Source organism: Trichechus manatus, unplaced genomic scaffold, assembly GCF_000243295.1.
Source record: "Trichechus manatus latirostris isolate Lorelei unplaced genomic scaffold, TriManLat1.0 scaffold00164, whole genome shotgun sequence".
Classification (NCBI taxonomy): Eukaryota; Metazoa; Chordata; class Mammalia; order Sirenia; family Trichechidae; genus Trichechus; species Trichechus manatus.
The window spans coordinates 1,033,742-1,051,084 of NW_004444100.1; the positions used below are offsets into that span (position 1 = coordinate 1,033,742).

At 40.4% G+C, this 17,343-nt stretch overlaps 1 protein-coding gene across 1 annotated transcript in view; it reads right to left on the reverse strand.

The window, feature by feature from the left end:
• Positions 1–11,763: 11,763 nt before the first annotated feature.
• Positions 11,764–17,343, reverse strand: part of IL26 (interleukin 26) — a 29,983-nt gene continuing 24,403 nt past the window's right edge. The window contains exons 4-5 of the mRNA XM_004386418.1: positions 11,951–12,016; positions 11,764–11,862 (exon numbers count right to left, since the gene is read on the reverse strand). Coding sequence (XP_004386475.1) covers positions 11,776–11,862; positions 11,951–12,016 — 153 coding nt within the window. The 3' untranslated portion in view covers positions 11,764–11,775. The remainder of the gene's footprint in view (positions 11,863–11,950; positions 12,017–17,343) is intronic.

Here is a 17,343-nt window from a genome sequence, read left to right on the forward strand (position 1 = left end):
GCCCTTGTTTGTTTTATAGGCCCATCTAATCTTTGTCTGAAAAGCGGGCTTCAGGAGTGATTTCAGTTCTGAGTTAGCAGAGTGTCTGGGGGCCATAGTCTCAGGGGTCCCTCCAGTTGCTACAAGACACTGTTTTAAGAAGTCTTCTTTAAACCAAAAAATAGCTTATATTAGTTAGTAAAGTATGTGTGCTTTGAGCATTTTGCTCTTCCAAAGAATTATCCACATGAGATCAAATTGACAACGGCAACTTAAAAGGTTGGGTGGGAAGCTTAGGGGGCAGTGAGTTTAAGCTAATGGTGGTGGAATAATTGGAAAAGGATAGCAAGAATGGTAGCACAACTTGAAGAATGTAATCAATGTCACTGAAGTGTACATGTAGAAATTGTTGAATGGTGTGTCTTTGGCTGTGTATACTTTCACCAAAATAATTTTTTTTTTTTTTTAAAAGAGAGAAATGTGTTCCACAAAGAGGGAACAGAATATGCACATCTCTAGGGCTGATGTTTGCACACACCAGTATAGCCATGCCAGGTGTTTCGAAGCCACCATTATTCTGACTGATTGAATTCCATACCCTACTGGTCATTCTATATTCCAACCATCACCCTTGAAGAAGTTCCAGGCAAGAGGGAGTTGAAAGACTAGGTGCCTGGAGCTCAAAGGGCAAACAAGGGCAGCTGAGGAGAGAATGCTTCAAGGTAAGATTGAATGAGAATACACAATACTCTGGAGGCCAGGCCAGAACCAGAGTGAGGAGATTGAGGAGACTAGGATGCAAAAGTTAATGAGGCATTCACTCTCAGGGTCATGCAAGTAGTATTTGCACAGTCCTGAGGGTGAGTGCCTCCTAGGTGCTTCATTGGCCTCATCCTAATTCCAGCCCTTCTAGACCCTGTTTTATGGAGCTTGCTTATTAAGCCAGGGGCAGTGAAAAATCATTGGAAGATTTTGAAGGGTGAGGGAGGTGGGTATCATAATAAGATTTGCACTTTGAAAAGTTCTCCCTGGCTGGGCAGACTAAGAGAAAGCTAGCCAGAAGACCCAGTGTGGGCAGCAGATGATGCTTATGAGAAGCAGAACCTGGCTGGAAATTCAGACCTACTGCAAAGGTTATACGTGCTCACTGGAATATCTTACCCAAATATGCTTCAGGAGTACCACACGACTAACCTTCAAAGACTATTCAGACTTTAACAGCTATCTTCTATGACCTGTGCAGTACAGGATCCAATATGACATTCTCTTGCCTGACCCTGCCCAGCACCTAAACCAAGAATAGGTCTGGGCAGCTAGAAAGCCTATGAAACCTCGTCCCAGCACCTGGACATTACTGGAACATCAACACTGTGATAAGAGACAAAATAATGTAGAAACTGTTGTTATTGTTGTTGTTAGGTGTCACTGAGTCAGTTCCAACTCTTAGCGACCCTCTGTACAACAGAATGAAACGCTGCCCAGTCCTGCACCATCCTCACAATTGTTGCTATATTTGAGCCCATTGTTGCAACCACTATGTCAGTCCATCTGGTTGAAGGTTTTTCTCTCTTTTGCTGACCCCCTACTTTACCAAGCATAATGTCCTTCTCCAGAGACCGGTCCCTCCTAATAACGTATCCAAAGTATGTGAGACAAAGTCTTGCCATCCTTGCTTCTAAAGAGCATTCTGGCTGTACTTCTTCCAAGACAGATTTGTTCATTCTTTTGGCAGTCAGTGGTATATTCAATATTCTTTGCCAATGCCATAATTCAAAGACATCAATTCTTCTTCAGTCTTCCTTGTTCATTGTCCAGTTTTCCATGTGTATGAGGTCACTGAAAATATCGTGGCTTGGGTCAGGTGCACCTTAGTCCTTAAAGTGGTATCTTTGCTTTTTAACACTTTAAAGAGGTCTTTTGCAGCAGATTTAGCCAATGCAATACATCATTTGATTTCTTGACTCTACTTCCATGGGCATTAATTGTAGATCCAAATAAAATGAACTTCATTATTTTCTCCATTTATTATGATGCTGCTTATTGGTCTAGTTGTGAAGATTTTTATTTTCTTTATGTTAAGGTGTAATCCATACTGAAGGCTGTAGTCTTTGATCTTCAACAGTAAGTGCTTCAAGTCCTCTTCACTTCCAGCAAGCAAGGTTGTGTCACCTGCATATCGCAGGTTATTAATGAGTCTTCCTCCAATCCTAATGCCCCACTCTTCTTCATATAGTCCAGCTTCTCGGATTATTTGTTCAGCATACAGATTGAATAAATCTGGTGAAAGGATACAACCCTGATGCAAAACTTTCCTGATTTTAAAGCAGTATCCACTTGTTCTGTTCTAATGACTGCCTCTTGGTCTATGTACAGGTTCCACATGAGCACAATTAAGTGTTCTGGAATTCTCGTTCTTTGTAATGTTTTCCATAATTTGTTATAATCTACACAGTCAAATGTCTTAGCACTGTCAATAAAACACAGGTAAACATCTTTCTGGTATTCTCTACTTTCAGCCAGGATCCACCTGACATCAGCAATGATATCCCTGGTTCCACGTCCTCTTCTGAATCCGGCTTGGATTTCTGACAGTTTCCTGTCAATGTACTGCTGAAACCGTTTTTCAAATTATCTTCAGCAAAATTTTACTTGCGTGTGATATTAATGACATTGTTCGATAATTTCTGCATTCAGTTGGATCACTTTTCTTGAAAATAAGCAGAAATATGGATCTCTTCCAGTCAGTTGTCCAGGTAGCTGTCTTCCAAATTTCTTGACATAAACGAGTGAGCACTTCCAGTGCTGCATCCATTCGTTGAAACATCTCAGTTGGTATCCTGTCAATTCCTGGAGCCTTGTTTTTCGCCAATGCCTTCAGTGCAGCTTGGACATCTTCCTTCAGTATCATCGGTTCCTGATCATATGCTAACTCCTGAAATGGTTGAACATCGACCAATGCTTTTTAGTATAGTGACTCTGTGTATTCCTTCCATCTTCTTTTAATGCTTCTTGAGTTGTTTAATATTTTCCCAGTAGAATCCTTCATTATTGCAACTCGAGGCTTGAATTTTTTCTTCAGTACTTTCAGCTTGAGAAATGCCAAAGGTGTTCTTCCCTTTTGGTTTTCTACTTCCACTTCTTTGCACATGTCATTATAGTACTTTATTTTGTCTTCTTGAGGCACCCTTTGAAGCCTTCTATTCAGCTCTTTTACTTCATCATTTCTTCCTTTTGCTTTAGCTACTCGACCTTCAAGACCAAATTTCGGAGTCTCTTCTGACATCCATTTTGGTCTTTTCTTTCTTTCCTATCTTTTTAATGACCTCTTGCTTTCTTCACATATGATGTCTTTGATGTCATTCCACAACTCACCTGGTCTTTGGTCATTAGTGTTCAACGGGTCAAATCTTTTCTTGAGATGGTCTCTGCATTCAGGTGGGATATGCTCAAGGTCGTACTTTGGCTCTTGTGGACTTGTTCTAATTTTCAATTTCAACTTGAACTTGCATGTGAGCAATTGATGGTTTGTTGCACAGTCGGCTCCTGGCCTTGTTCTGACTGATGATATTGAGGTTTTCTGTCTTCTCTGTCCACAGATGTGGTAGATTTGATTCTTGCATATTCCATCTGGCAATGTCCACATCTATACTTGCCACCTATGTTGTTTGCAGTGAAGAAGTCATTGGTCTTACAAAATTCTATCATGCGATCTCTGGCATCATTTCTATCACCAAGGCCATATTTTCCAACTACCAATCCTTCGTTTCCAACTTTTGCATTTCAACACCAATAATTGTCAATGCATTCTGATTGCATATTTAATCAATTTCAGACTGCAGAAGTTGGTAAAAATCTTCAGTTTCTTCTTCTTTGGCTTTAGTGGTTGGTGTGTAAATTTTGATAATAGTCATATTAACTGGTCTTCCTTGTAGGCGTATGGATATTATCCTATCACTGACAGCATTGTACTTTAGGATAGATATTCAAATGTTCTTTTTGATGAGGAATGCAATGCTATTCCTCTTCTATTCGTCATCCCAGCATGGTAGACCATATGCTTGTCTGATTCAAAATGGCCACCAGTCCAGTTCAGCTCACTAATGCCTAGGATATCCATGTTTACGTGTTCCATTTCATTTTTGACAATATCCAATTTTTCTAGATTCATACTTCATACATTCCCCATTCCTACTATTAATGGATGGCTGCAGCTGTTTCTTCTCATTTTGAGTCGTGCCACCTCAGTAAATGAAGGTCCTGAAAGCTTGACTCCATCGACGTCATTAAGGTCATCTCTACTTTGAAGAGGCAGCTCTTTCCCAGTTTTATTTTGAGTGCTTTCCAACCTAAGGGACTCATCTTCCAGCACTATATCAGACATTGTTCAGCTGCTATTCATAAGGTTTCCACTGGCTAATTCTTTTCAGAAGGAGACTGCCAGGCCCTTCTTCCTTGTCTGTCTTAGTGTAGAAGCTCAGGTGAAACTGGTCCTCCATGGGTTACCCTGCTGGTATTTGAATACCAATGGCATAGCTTCCAGCACCACAGTGACATGCAAGCCCCCACAATATGACAAACTGAATTAAATAAATACAGAGCAATAGAGGAGCCCTGGTGGCATAGTCATTAACAGCTCGGCTGCTAACCGAAAGGCCAGCAGTTCAAATCTGCCAGCAGCTCCTTGGAAACCTATGGAGAAGTTCTACTCTGTCCTATAGGGTCACTGTGTGTCAGAATTGACTCGATGGCAATGGGTTTGGTTTTTTTGGATTTTAGAGCAATAGAGCACATAGAGATTGGAAGATACCCAAGATGGAACTCTAGGGTCCTCCAATACATAGTATTTAGATAGAAAAGGAACTAGCTTGGGAGACAGAGAAACAATAGCCAAGTGAGGTAAGAGGAACCTTAGGAAAGTGTGGAATCCCAGAAACTGAGTAATTAAAATGTTGGCTTGATACTCAGGCAGGCTCTGACCTTATGGTGGCAAGATGGTTACAGCAGTTTCATTCTATAACTTTTTAAGATCAAGACTCATAGATAAGACAGACTCTTTTTCCCAGGGCTCCTTTGAAATCCTAGCATTCTCTGGGTCTTCTTGGGTCATGAGCCCATTCTTGAATTCTACGCCAATCATTATGACTAAGGAAGCCAGAGGGTAGAGTCCCACCCGTAACACATGGATGAAAGCAGTGGAAGGGTAGATCTCTAAATGAAAACCTGGAACTCCACTATCCACTATACATTGTACCTTACTTGAAAATTGTCATAGCTAAAAAGTACCAGAGGGAATGAGTTTCTGTGAAGAGAATCTTTCTCACCAGTACCAAAAAGGGTCTCAAAAGATCATCTTACTAATGACCCCTGTTACTGTCCATCTCTAACCCCCACGTATGCCTGCTCAGGATAAGCCAATCTAAGCCTGATCTAAGTGAAACAGGACACATACATGATATTGGTAAACGGAAATAGAGCAAATCAGCAGAGGCTCATTTTGAATCATCCGCTTTGGAAACAGTTCTGTGTAAAGGAAATGGGACCACATGGTTGGGAAGTCGTTTGACCCACCTCCTTGCAAGAGTTTCTATCCTGTCTAGAAGGTGAAGCTGGGAACCAGGCCATGGTTAGTATTTTTAGCATCACTGGCAAAAGAAGTTTCTTGGTTCCTTCCCCTTATCGCTGCACATACCATTTACTCATTTACTTATTCACTCATTCATTCAGTCAACAAAAGTTTATTGACTACCTACCTGGATCAGGCCCTGTTTTGGTCTTAGAGATATAACAGTGAACAAAAAAACAATAATCCTTCCATTCATGAAACTTGCATGGGGGAGACAGACTAGACTTAATTAAAGTAAAATGTAAATTTATATGGTATGTTCCAAAAAAAAAACCAAACCCGCTGCCATTGAGTCTGACCCTATAGGACAGAGTCGAACTTCCCCATAGGGTTACCAAGGAGCAGCTGGTGGATTCGACTCCTGACCTTTTGGTTAGCAGCTGTATCTCTTAACCACTGTGCCACCAGGGCTCCTTATATTAAACTATGGAGGGACAAAAGGGGATGTGGAGTGTCATGGTAGGAGGCTTGCAATTTTAAACAGGCTGGCCACCTCTCTAAGGCTTTTTTGTGCGTGACAACTACATTTATTTATGAGGAATTTATTTTCCTAATTAGTTAAAAACATAAAAGCAGTGATACTTGAAGGCGTTGAATGGAAAGGGAGGGCTGGGGCCCTAGAAGACATCACTGCACTATCTTTGGTCCTTAAGGCTGCTGGGAGTTAATGGATCAAGTTTCTTTCACGCGAAAGTGGAGCAGACATGGCACATTCCAAGTTGACTGGGATTATCTGCTGTCTTGTTTTGGGAGAGTGGGGAGCAGAAGGAGTTGGAGGGAGATTTGGACAGGACCTGAATAGTGAGGTCCTCTTAACTCTGGAGGATTCTTACACCCTATCTCTACCTCCCACAACAGATGCAAATATCTGCATCCATGTCTGGGCTTCTCCCTCTCCATGAATGCCCAGAGCAGCAGACAGCTGGTGAGGAGCAGCCTCCGAATCTAGGCTCCTATGATGGTTAAGATTCTGTCTCAAATTGGCTGGGGCATGATTCTCATGGATTGGCAGTTACATAATTATGTAGTTTTTGCAGTTAGGTAATGATGTAATTTGGCAGTTATGTAATAATGTAGTCATCCTCCATTTTGTGATATGATATAATCATCCTCCTTGATGTGATCAGCCAATCATTTGTAAGAGGCGTTTTCTCGGGGTTGTGACCTGCATCCAATATATATGGATGTTCTGGCAAAGCTTGCTGGCTCCTGCTCTGGATCCTGCAACCAGCTCATCATCATCTGACCTCTGGTTCTTGAGACTTGAGCTGGCAGCCAATCATCTAACCTGCCAATTCTGGGATTCACCAGCTTCTGCAGCCTTGTGAACCGGTAGCCTACCATCTTACCTGATTTGCCAGCTTCCGCAGCCCTCTTAGCCAGCAACCTGCCATCTGATCTGATTCACCAGCTTCCACAGCCCCATGGGCCAGCAGACTGTCATCTGACCTGCCAATTTGGGATTCAGCAGCCCCTGCACCCACATGAGTCAGGAAAATCCTCCAACCCGACCCCTGACCCATGGATTTGGGACTTGCCAGCCTCCACAACCACGTGAGCCATTTCCTTGAGATAAATCTTTATATATATATTTTTTACATATGTGTAAAATATATATATATATATATTTCACTGGTTTTGCGTCTCTAGAGAACCCAGCCTAAAACATCATCTAACATGCATTTTCCTCTTCTCTTTCATAGTATAGCTGGATTTATGACTATCCAGAATAAAGACTGCATTTCCCCCACCTTCCTTGCTTCTAGATGTGAATATGTAACTAAGTTTTGTCCCTGAGATGGGAACACACATGATGTATGTAACTACCAGCTTGCAACTTTAAAAGGAAGGGGCAAGGCCTCCCATTCCCCAACATATATCCTATCTTACCCACCTGTCCTATGGAAGATAGATCAGAGTTACTCTACAATCCAAATTCTCAACCTAGAAAAAAGATGTGATAAGTTTCAAGAAGCTGGAGTTCAGATCGATATAAGCAATTTTCTAATGGGTAGCATTATTTAGAAATAGAGAGAGCTTTTCCAGGTGGTATTTAGTCTTTAATAATTGCAAGTAGTCAAGCATACCCTATAAGGGGGCAGTTTTTATAGACAAGATTCTAGTCTAAGAAGCAAAATTGGACAATCTAGTCTTATTAGTACTTCCTATTAGTATGTGATTCTATACTTCTGTGAAGTTCAAATTTCAAAGCATTTCTGTGTTTGGCCAAAATGAGATGCTAGAATCTCAATATAATGCATTCTTATGGTCCTCTTTTATTGCAAGTCAGTAGAAAATGTAGACGCCTAGAGTCATTCTAGATTACCCCCAGACAACTGGCTACCAAGTCCTATTAATTTTATCTCCTAAATATCTCCCAAATCCATTCCCCTTTTCCATTGTTTTCTTCCATTTTTATTTTCTAAATGCCTGCTATATGCTAAGCACCATGCTAGGCCCTGAGTAGGACTAAGCCTGTGTCTTCAAGAAAGAGACAAGCAAACAAACATAAAATTATAATATAATGTGATAAATGAATTCTGAAAATATGCTAAGCAAGGAGCATCTAACCCAGCCTGGGAGTCAAAAATGGAGAATCAAGAAAGGCTTGCTGGAAGAGGTGACACCTGAGCTCAGTCTTAAATAATAACTTACCTTAAACTTTACCTCAGTAAAAATTTGTCCTGACTTCTACTCCGTTGCACTTTGTACATATCTCCATTATTGTTTGCATTTCACTGTATAATTGTTTTCATGTGTGTTTTCCCTCCTAGACTATAAATTGCTAAGAAGAAGCTATGAGTTTTATTTATCATTACTACCTCAGCCATGATTGACCAGCAAACAGTAAGCATTCGATAAATGTTTATAGAATTGATTGACTGGTTCTAATTTTAGTTAATACCTCACAGCCGTAGTTAGGAAAGTCCATCCTTATGAATTTTTATGATGTATAGTAATTCATAGCACAGTTCCACGTCTGCCTTTAAGATTTTTCAGGCTGATTGAGCTTTCGCTTTTTGTTCCTTCCACTGTGTGTACGTTTGACTGATCCAGAGCCCTCACTAACAGGAAGGACAGTGACTCCATAGCTTCTTCCCTTGCCAGCTGTAGTGAGCATGGCTACCTGGGAGGAGACTGCTGTCGCAGAGGGGTGATGAGGGAAGGATGATGGCAGTATTGCCATCCTGGCACCCGCTCTTGAGAGCCACAGTCATCAGAACCATGGAATGACTGAGTGAACATGCTTTCGTACCTCCGACTCCGGAAACAATGACAGAAGCTCTGAAACCAGTATGAAACCTAAACATCATGGCTTGACTTTTTCAAAACTAGTATCTGTGGTTAAAATTATCAAGTCTTAATTTCTAAGTATTTCTAAGCTGAGCCGGAATGAGCAGTGGAAATTCATTATAGTGCAGTGTTTCCCAAAGTGTGAGACACATTCCACCAGAGTTTTACAAGATACCACCAGGAGTTTACAAGATGATTCTATGTGGTACACAAACGAACGTGTTTTAACTCAGTTAAGAATGTATTTATTTAAGTTTGGTAATTTATTTTAAGTCATATATTTATTTACAGTTACCTTTTATTTGGGGGAAGTAAAAAAAAATATGTTACTTAAATCCATGGTTATGCAAACAGTAGTGTAGGTTCTATTAGAGGACAAAAGTTGGGAAGCACAGTTATATCACATTCCCCATGCTAACCATTGAAAATATAGCAGAGAGAATGCCAGGGCCAGAAGAAAAGTTGGAGACCATCTAATCCAATTAATTATTTTATTCACTTATTCATTCAATAAATATTTTTTGGGCACTTACTATGTATAAGGCTCTTGGAAGAACTACAGTGAATCAGACCACAACAGTCTAGTGGGAGAGACAGACATTAAATTAATTAATTAATTATAATTATGATAAGTTCTGTGAATAAGTGCAGCACATATGGAACCATTAACAGCAGGATATGTTGGAACTGAATCTTAAAGGATCAGGAGAAATTATTTAGGCAAAGCACGGTTTGGGGGCAGGGGTGGGGGCAGGTGATGCAAAAAGCAGAGCATGAATGAAACCACAAGAGGATGAGGGTAGCTAGAACACAGAAGGCCTTCAATCCCTCACTGTGCAGATATGTGTAAAGCGCACTCATGGTGGCAAATTTCCCTCAGGACCAATCCAGAAACAAGCCCAAGAGGCTGAGTGACTGGGCACTGGCCACACATCCCAAGAGCAGCAGAATCAAGGCCTCCATCCATTTTCTCATGGGTTTGCATATTTACCATGTATTTATTTACTGCCCACTTATGTAGGCCCTCATCTAGGTGCAGGGAGCAAAACAGGCAAAAACCCTGCCCCATGGAGCCTACATTCAGATATGGTGGAGATAGTCAATAAACAAGTCAATACAAGCATGTCAGTGGAAAAGAAGTTATTTAGAGAAAAGTGAAGCAGGGTGACAGGAATGAGGGGTTGGCTTGGGTGAGGGTCACTGTTTTGTAAGGGGACCCTCTGAGAATGAGGGCAGAGACACAAAGGAATTCAGGTCTAGCCAGGTCTCTTGATCTCACTGTAGGACTTTCTCCATCACACCACACTACTCACTGGCACTTCAGGTTCCTTCTGCTATGCCCTATGTTCAGATCCTTTAACTCTAGTTATATGCTGACAAACAAAACTTTTTAATTGGAAATTTAGTCTTCTAAAGACCTCTTTAAAGTGTTGAAAAGCAAAGATGTCACCTTGAGGACTAAGGTGCGCCTGACCCAAGCCATGGTGTTTTCAATTGCCTCATATGCATGTGAAAGCTGGACAATGAATAAAGAAGACTGAAGAAGAATTGATGCCTTTAAATTGTGGTGTTGGTGAAGAATATTGAGTATACCATGGACTGCCAAAAGAACAAACAAATCTTTTTTGGAAGAAGTACATCCAGAATGCTCCTTAGAAGCAAGGATGGCAGGACTATGTCTCACATACTTTGGACACGTTATCAGGAGGGATCAGTCCCTGGAGAAGGACACAATGCTTGGTAAAGTAGAGGGTCAGTGAAGAAGAGGAAGATCCTCAACAAGATGGATTGACACAGTGGCTGTAACAATGGGCGCAAGCATAGCAACAATTGTGAGGACAGCGCAGGACCAGGCAGTGTTTCATTCTGTTGTGCATAGGGTCACTATAAGTTGGAATCTAACAACAACAACAGATATGATCCACAAAATGTACAAATGGTTATTCTACCAGAAGATATCTCTCTCTGTAAATGCTAAATGGCTTTTGAGTTTATAAAGCAAGTCATGGGCATTTGGGGTATGTAGCTATTTCTCAAAATGCAACCATCCCTGGTTCAGGGTGTGGGCCTGTAAAACTGAGGACTTGACCCTGAAGGGCTAATTGTCCAAATAAAGTTTTAGACAATATGACACATTTATTGTAGTGGAATCTGAGCTGCATTTAGACTTTTATTTGCCCTCTATCACCTTTCCTAACTGTACAGCACCCGGAAGAAGCATTATCAGGCTTCCTCATCATTTCATGTCTGGTTACATGTGGTCTTTGTGGCTTGGGTTATCAGACAAAGACATTCCCAGTAAATCATTCAAAGAACTTAGTTGGCTTGTGTGTCCTATTTGACTCGATCTGATCGTTAGCCATTGCACTCGATGAAACTCCAGCATACTGTCATGAAAAACAGATCAAGAGAAACAGTTTATTTAATTGAAATTAACATCTACTGAGAGCTAAGTTCACACTGGGCTTACTTAATCATCAAGCCCTTAATAGACAATGATCATATACATAGCATCTACCTACAGCTCAATAACATTATATTATATGCCAGAAATCTGTTATTTTCCCTCTACAAATATTACATGTGTTAATTCAAATTATACACCTTTAATTAAATTTATACCATTTACTTGTGAATAATAAAACAAGTTCAGAATGAAAATATTCCTTAAAAACACAAATAACACACACATTAGTGATAATTTGCTTGTTTTCAAAACATTATTACATTAAATTCTTTTAGTCTATTCTGAATCATTTTACTTTTTGTTAGTACTCTGTATAGAATTTTTAAAAAGAAATACACTGTTAGAAATTTTTTTCTGGTGTTCTCATAGTATTTCAAAATAACTATCAAATTAATGCACTTGGCTTCTTGATTTACGAAATGCTTTCCAGGAAGTTTTTAATCCAGGAAAGAAGGATATCCAGTTCACTGATGGCTTTGTAGATTCCTTTATTTCCAATCTGCAAAGTACAAATATAAATGCAAAAAATTTTCATATTTAAAAAAAAAATGCAAATTTTTTTGTATTTCTTTTATTAGAATACTGACCCCATAAAATGTTTTTTTTATCGTGGTAATGGATTTCATCTCTCTAGCAGATGAAGGACAGGAAATCTAAGAAATCAGTAGTAAATACAACAACTTTGTTGAAAAGGCAGTAGTAATCACTCCTCCATCCATTCAATATGTATTTATTGAGCATGTACTATGTGCTGGGCACTGGGTATGCACTGGCAAATAAATGATACATGATCTCTGTCCTCACAGATCTTACAGCCTTATGGGGGAGATGAATGATCAATAAGGAACAAACAAAAATAAAAAAATCACAAATCATGATAAAGATATGTTTGTAATGCAAAAGACTCTACGATTTTACAGGGGCAACCTGCTTCCAGTTGGGTGGGTGTGGAGGGCTCCTTTGAAGAACGACATTTGAAATAAGATCTCAAAAATGAGAAGGAGACACATATGTAAGGAAGTGAAGACAGGCTGAGGCAGGATGCACAGGGGAGAGCAATTAATGCAGAGGGAAATGTTGCTAAGGCCCTGAGTCAGGAAAGAGCTTAGTGCTTTCCAGAAACTGAGAGAAAGAAGGAATGGCTAGAGTGAAAAAGAGAAAGAAACAAGAGAGATGTGGGCCGAATTTAGGAGGTAGGATTGCATCGTAAGCATAGGAGATGGCATGAAGCATGGGAATGACAAGAATAAATTCACTTTTTGAAAAATAACCCAGTCTACTGCATACAATGCACAAGACTATGTGCAGGTGTAGATCGTCAGGAGAAAGCACCCAGAAAGATAATATTGTTTTAAAATTAGAAGAAGGAGTGGTCTGATGTCTTGAGAAACTGGCTTGTAGCCTGGCTGGGAAAACTGCCAGTCTCCTTTATGGAGATAAATTTTCACACCCTATCTGATCATGAGAATCCATGGGTGGCGGAAAGGGTTAAGCACTCGACTACTAGCCAAAAGGTTGGCACTTCCAACCCCCCCAGAGGCATCTCGGAAGAGAGGCCTGGCAATCTGCTTCCAAAAGGTCACAGCCTTGAAAACTCTACGGAGCAGTTTTAGTCTGCAGACGTGGGGCCTCCATGAGTTGGAATCCTCTTGACGGCAACTAATAACACCTGAGCATAGAAATGGCTTATGAGTCAAGCAGGAAGAAATTAACATCCTCCTCTATTCTCCCGTAAATTTCCCATAGGATTATTTAAAGAGAAAGGAAGAAAAAGGTAAGAATGTCTAATTTGTCTATTTAGTTTTTACTCCTAAATCTTAGTACTGAAATAGAACATGGAGATTGTTAGGCCAATTCTCAATTTGCAGATAGGGAAACCAAGGCCCAGGTGGTTAAGTCACTCACCCAAGACTTCACAAGAGGTCCCATCCTAGGGATAAAATAACGTAGGGGCATGTCAATAAAAATAACACTTAGTTAAAACTCATAAAACTGAAGCAGTTAAAGGAGAGCACCTATTAAAATGAATGGAGTCCCTGAGTGGTACAAATGGTTAACATGCTCTACTGCTAACTGAAATGTTTGAGGTTTGAGTCCACCCAGAGACATCTAAGAAGAAAGACCTGGTGATCTACTTCCAAAAAATCAGCCACTGAAAACCCTATGGAGCACAGTCCTACTCTGATACACATGGAGTTGCCATGAGTCAGAATAGACTCGATTGCAACTGGTTGGTTTATTAAAATGAATACCCATGGCCAAGTTCAACCAACCTATGGCATGGTTTAAAGGCAGGAAAGGTGTGCATCAGGGTTGTATCCTTTCACCATACTTATTCAATCTGTATGCTGAGCAAATAATCATACAAACTCTATGAAGAAGAACAGGGCATCAGAATTGGAGGAAGACTCGTTAACAACCTGTGATATGCAGATGATACAACCTTCCTTGCTGAAAGTGAAGAGAACTTGAAGCACTTACTGAAGAAGATCAAAGACCACGGCCTTCAGTATGGATTACACCTCAACATAAAGAAAACAAAAATCTTTACAGCTAGACCAATAAACAACATCATGATAAATGGAGAAAAGATTGAAGTTGTCAAGGATTTCATTTTACTTGGATCCGTAATCAACACCCATGGAAATAGCAGTCAAGAAATCAAAAGACACATTGAATTGGGCAAATCTGCTGCAAAAGACCACTTTCAAGTGTTAAAAAGCAAAGATGTCACTTTAAAGACTAAGGTGATCCTGACCCAAGCCATGGTGTTTTCAATCACCTAATATGCATGTGAAAGCTGCACGATGAATAAGGAAGACCGAAGAAGAATTGATGCCTTTGAATAATGGTGTCGGTGAAGAATATTGAATATACCATGGACTGCCAAAAGAACGAACAAATCTCTCTTGGAAGAAGTACAGCCAAAATGCTCCTTAGAAGCAAAGATGGCGAGACTTCATCTCACATAATTTGGACATGTTATCAGGAGGGATCAGTACTTGGAGAAGGACATCATGCTTGGTAAAGTAGAGGGTCAGTGAAAAAGAGGAGAACCCTGAACAAGATGGATTGACACAGCGGCTGCAACAATGGACTCAAGTATAACAATCATGAGAATGGTGCAGGACTGGGCAGTATTTTGTTCTGTTGTACATAGGGTCGCTATGAGTCAGAATCGACTTGACAGCACCTAACAAAAACAACAAAGGTCAGTCAACAGATCTCTTTAGGCTTGAACACAAAAAGGAGAAAGAAGAGGGTAACTCAGGCTCCTTTTCTCATCAAGAAAAACGGAATTAAAAATATTACACAGTCATATCTTGACCACTGTTGCAGGGGTTTAATAACTGAGGTGATGATGTCATGGCTCTGCCCTAATGGGGACTCTATCTTTAGGTCAGACCCTACATAGGAAAGAAGAGACACTTCTTGTGAAACAGACTTTCATGATTAGGTACAGAGTGCTATGCTCAAGGGGCTGCTGAGACAGAATGTTCAGGTTAAGGTGCAGCTTGATTCACAAGCATAGGCTAGGCTCTCCCTGTAATAAACCAACAAACCAAATCAATTGCTGTCAAGTCGATTCCAACTCATGGCTACCCCAGTGTCCCTGTGATAAGAGCCCTGAATTAAGAAGAAGACATTCTAGCCCAGACCAGATCCTGTAGGTCAAAAAGAGTAAATGACACATTAAGGTGGGACTGAAACAAAGTCCACCTCCCAGTCACACTGATGAAGGGTTATGCATTAGTGCAGAGGAATCAGCTAGAATCTTCCATATATTCCAGATACTCTAGCTATGGTCTATATCAAGAATCAGCAAACTTTTACTAGATAGTAAATGTTTTAGGCTTTGTAGGTCAAAAGACAAAATCAAGGATATTATGCAAGTACTTCTACAGCAAGAAAGAACGCAAATTCCTTCCAATCTTTTGTTGACAAAATTCAACATATAATAATAATAATAATTTTTTGTAATGCAAATATACCAATGAAAGAATGGAATTCTTTTGGAGATAGCATTTCACTTAATTGGAATTCAAAGTTAACATCCCCTGTCATCAAATTAATTGCAAAGGTTCATCTGCAAAAACCATTCTTAGCTTGTGACCATACAAAAGGGGGCTGCAGGCCAGATTTGGTCCATGGACCATAGTTTGCTGAACCCTGGTCTATATGAACAACAAGGCAATGGACTACAACAGTTAGGAGCTCCAGCTTTGGAATCAGGCAGCCCTGGGTAGAAATCCTGGTTTTGTCACTTACTGGCTGCAGTACGATGGATCACTTTTGTGTGGCCTTTCTAGCCCTGGTCTTGTAACTCCCACCCAAGTGATTGGGAGTAGATGGGACTGTGCAAATAAAGCAATTTTAGCTCACCAAGAAGATTGGTCAGTTTTGCCTTAAAAGAAAGCCCATTCCAGAGCAGAGAGAGGATTCCACCACCACCAAGGAAGAACAGCCAGGAGCAGAGAGTGTGTCCTTTGGACCCAGGATCCCTGTGCTGAGAAGCTCCTGGAAGCTGGAGACAGAGCTCAAGAAGTGGTGGCAGAAAAATGACAACAGGATACAGAGTGGTGGGCTTCCTGGCCCACGGAGGGAGGAAGCTGAGTGCCTGGGGTGCCACTGGGGACTTACTTGCAGGGCTAAAAGAACTTTGTAACAGTTGCCGGAGCAGGGCAGAGGCCTAGGACCAGAGAGGTGTACCTGCAAGCACAGCTGAAAAGAGCTTGTCCTGATGGAAGAACTGTATCCTGAGAGTTCCTGAGCCTGAATTGTAACCTGTTACTTCCCTAACAAACCTCATCCTTGTAAATACTGTCTGTGAGTTCTATGTGGCCATTGCAATGAATTATCAAACCCAGCAGAGAAGTAGAGAGTGCCGTGGAAGGGATGGTTGGTGTCAGAATTGGTAAAGACGGTGGAGACAAGGAGATATGTCTCTCCTCTGCCTCATAGGAATCAGATTTGGGCTGTTGATCTTGATTCTCCTTCCTCCCTGTGAAGCTAGAGGAGGTCAGACAATGCCCCCATGCCATCTTTACACCAGCTGAGTGATCTTGGACAAGTTACTTCAACCATTCCAAGCCTCATTTTCCTCATGTATTAAAGATAGTAAAAGAGACCACTTTATAGGTTTCTTTTTTTTTTAAGAGTGTGTCGCATAATGCCTTGCATATCATAAAACCATTGGATAATAAATGTTGGCTACTATTGTTTATATATAACATAGTAAATTAAACAATAAATGTAGTCATTTTCAATAAATCCAATTGATATCCTCAAAAAGACCTAAATAAAAAAACACTTGAAATATTATTCTATATGCATACTTAAATTAAATTATTAATAGTAATAATAGGCAACATTTCCTAGGAAGTTATTATGTGCCAGGCCTGTGATATGTGTTTTATGTGGATTCTCTCATGTACTCCTCACCATAATAACCACATGACCCTAAGGATTACAGTCAAGATTCTGTGTCTGAATGACGAGTTACACACCTGCTTTTGAGAATACCCTCTGGGAGTATTTCATGTTATATTCCACCAACTTCTGCTATGTGGACTCTTCATTCCCTTTGAGATGGGCAGAATGTTTTAATCTACCATTAGTGTGTATGTGAACTCACAGAAAAATTTTGTCTGCATAGTTAATGACCTTAAGCCTTGTTTGCTAATAATACTGCTATTCTTCTTCTTGGTGTAAAACATCATTTCCCTCAAAGAAGTAAAATCACTTCCCAAACCTGTTAGTCTCCTCACTATGTTACAAGGTTCCCTTTCTTTCCATAAGCAATAAAATTGTGTAGTACGAAAAATGGCGCTCTAGGCAGAAGCACCACGCCATCCCTCCACAGCAAAGATCTGAAAAACTAAGCCGAACAGAGAATACAACAATCCTGAAACCCTAAAACATCAAATGAAGAGATAAAGAACTCAGCCAAGCACCAAATGGAGTGAGAAAACTGACAGAG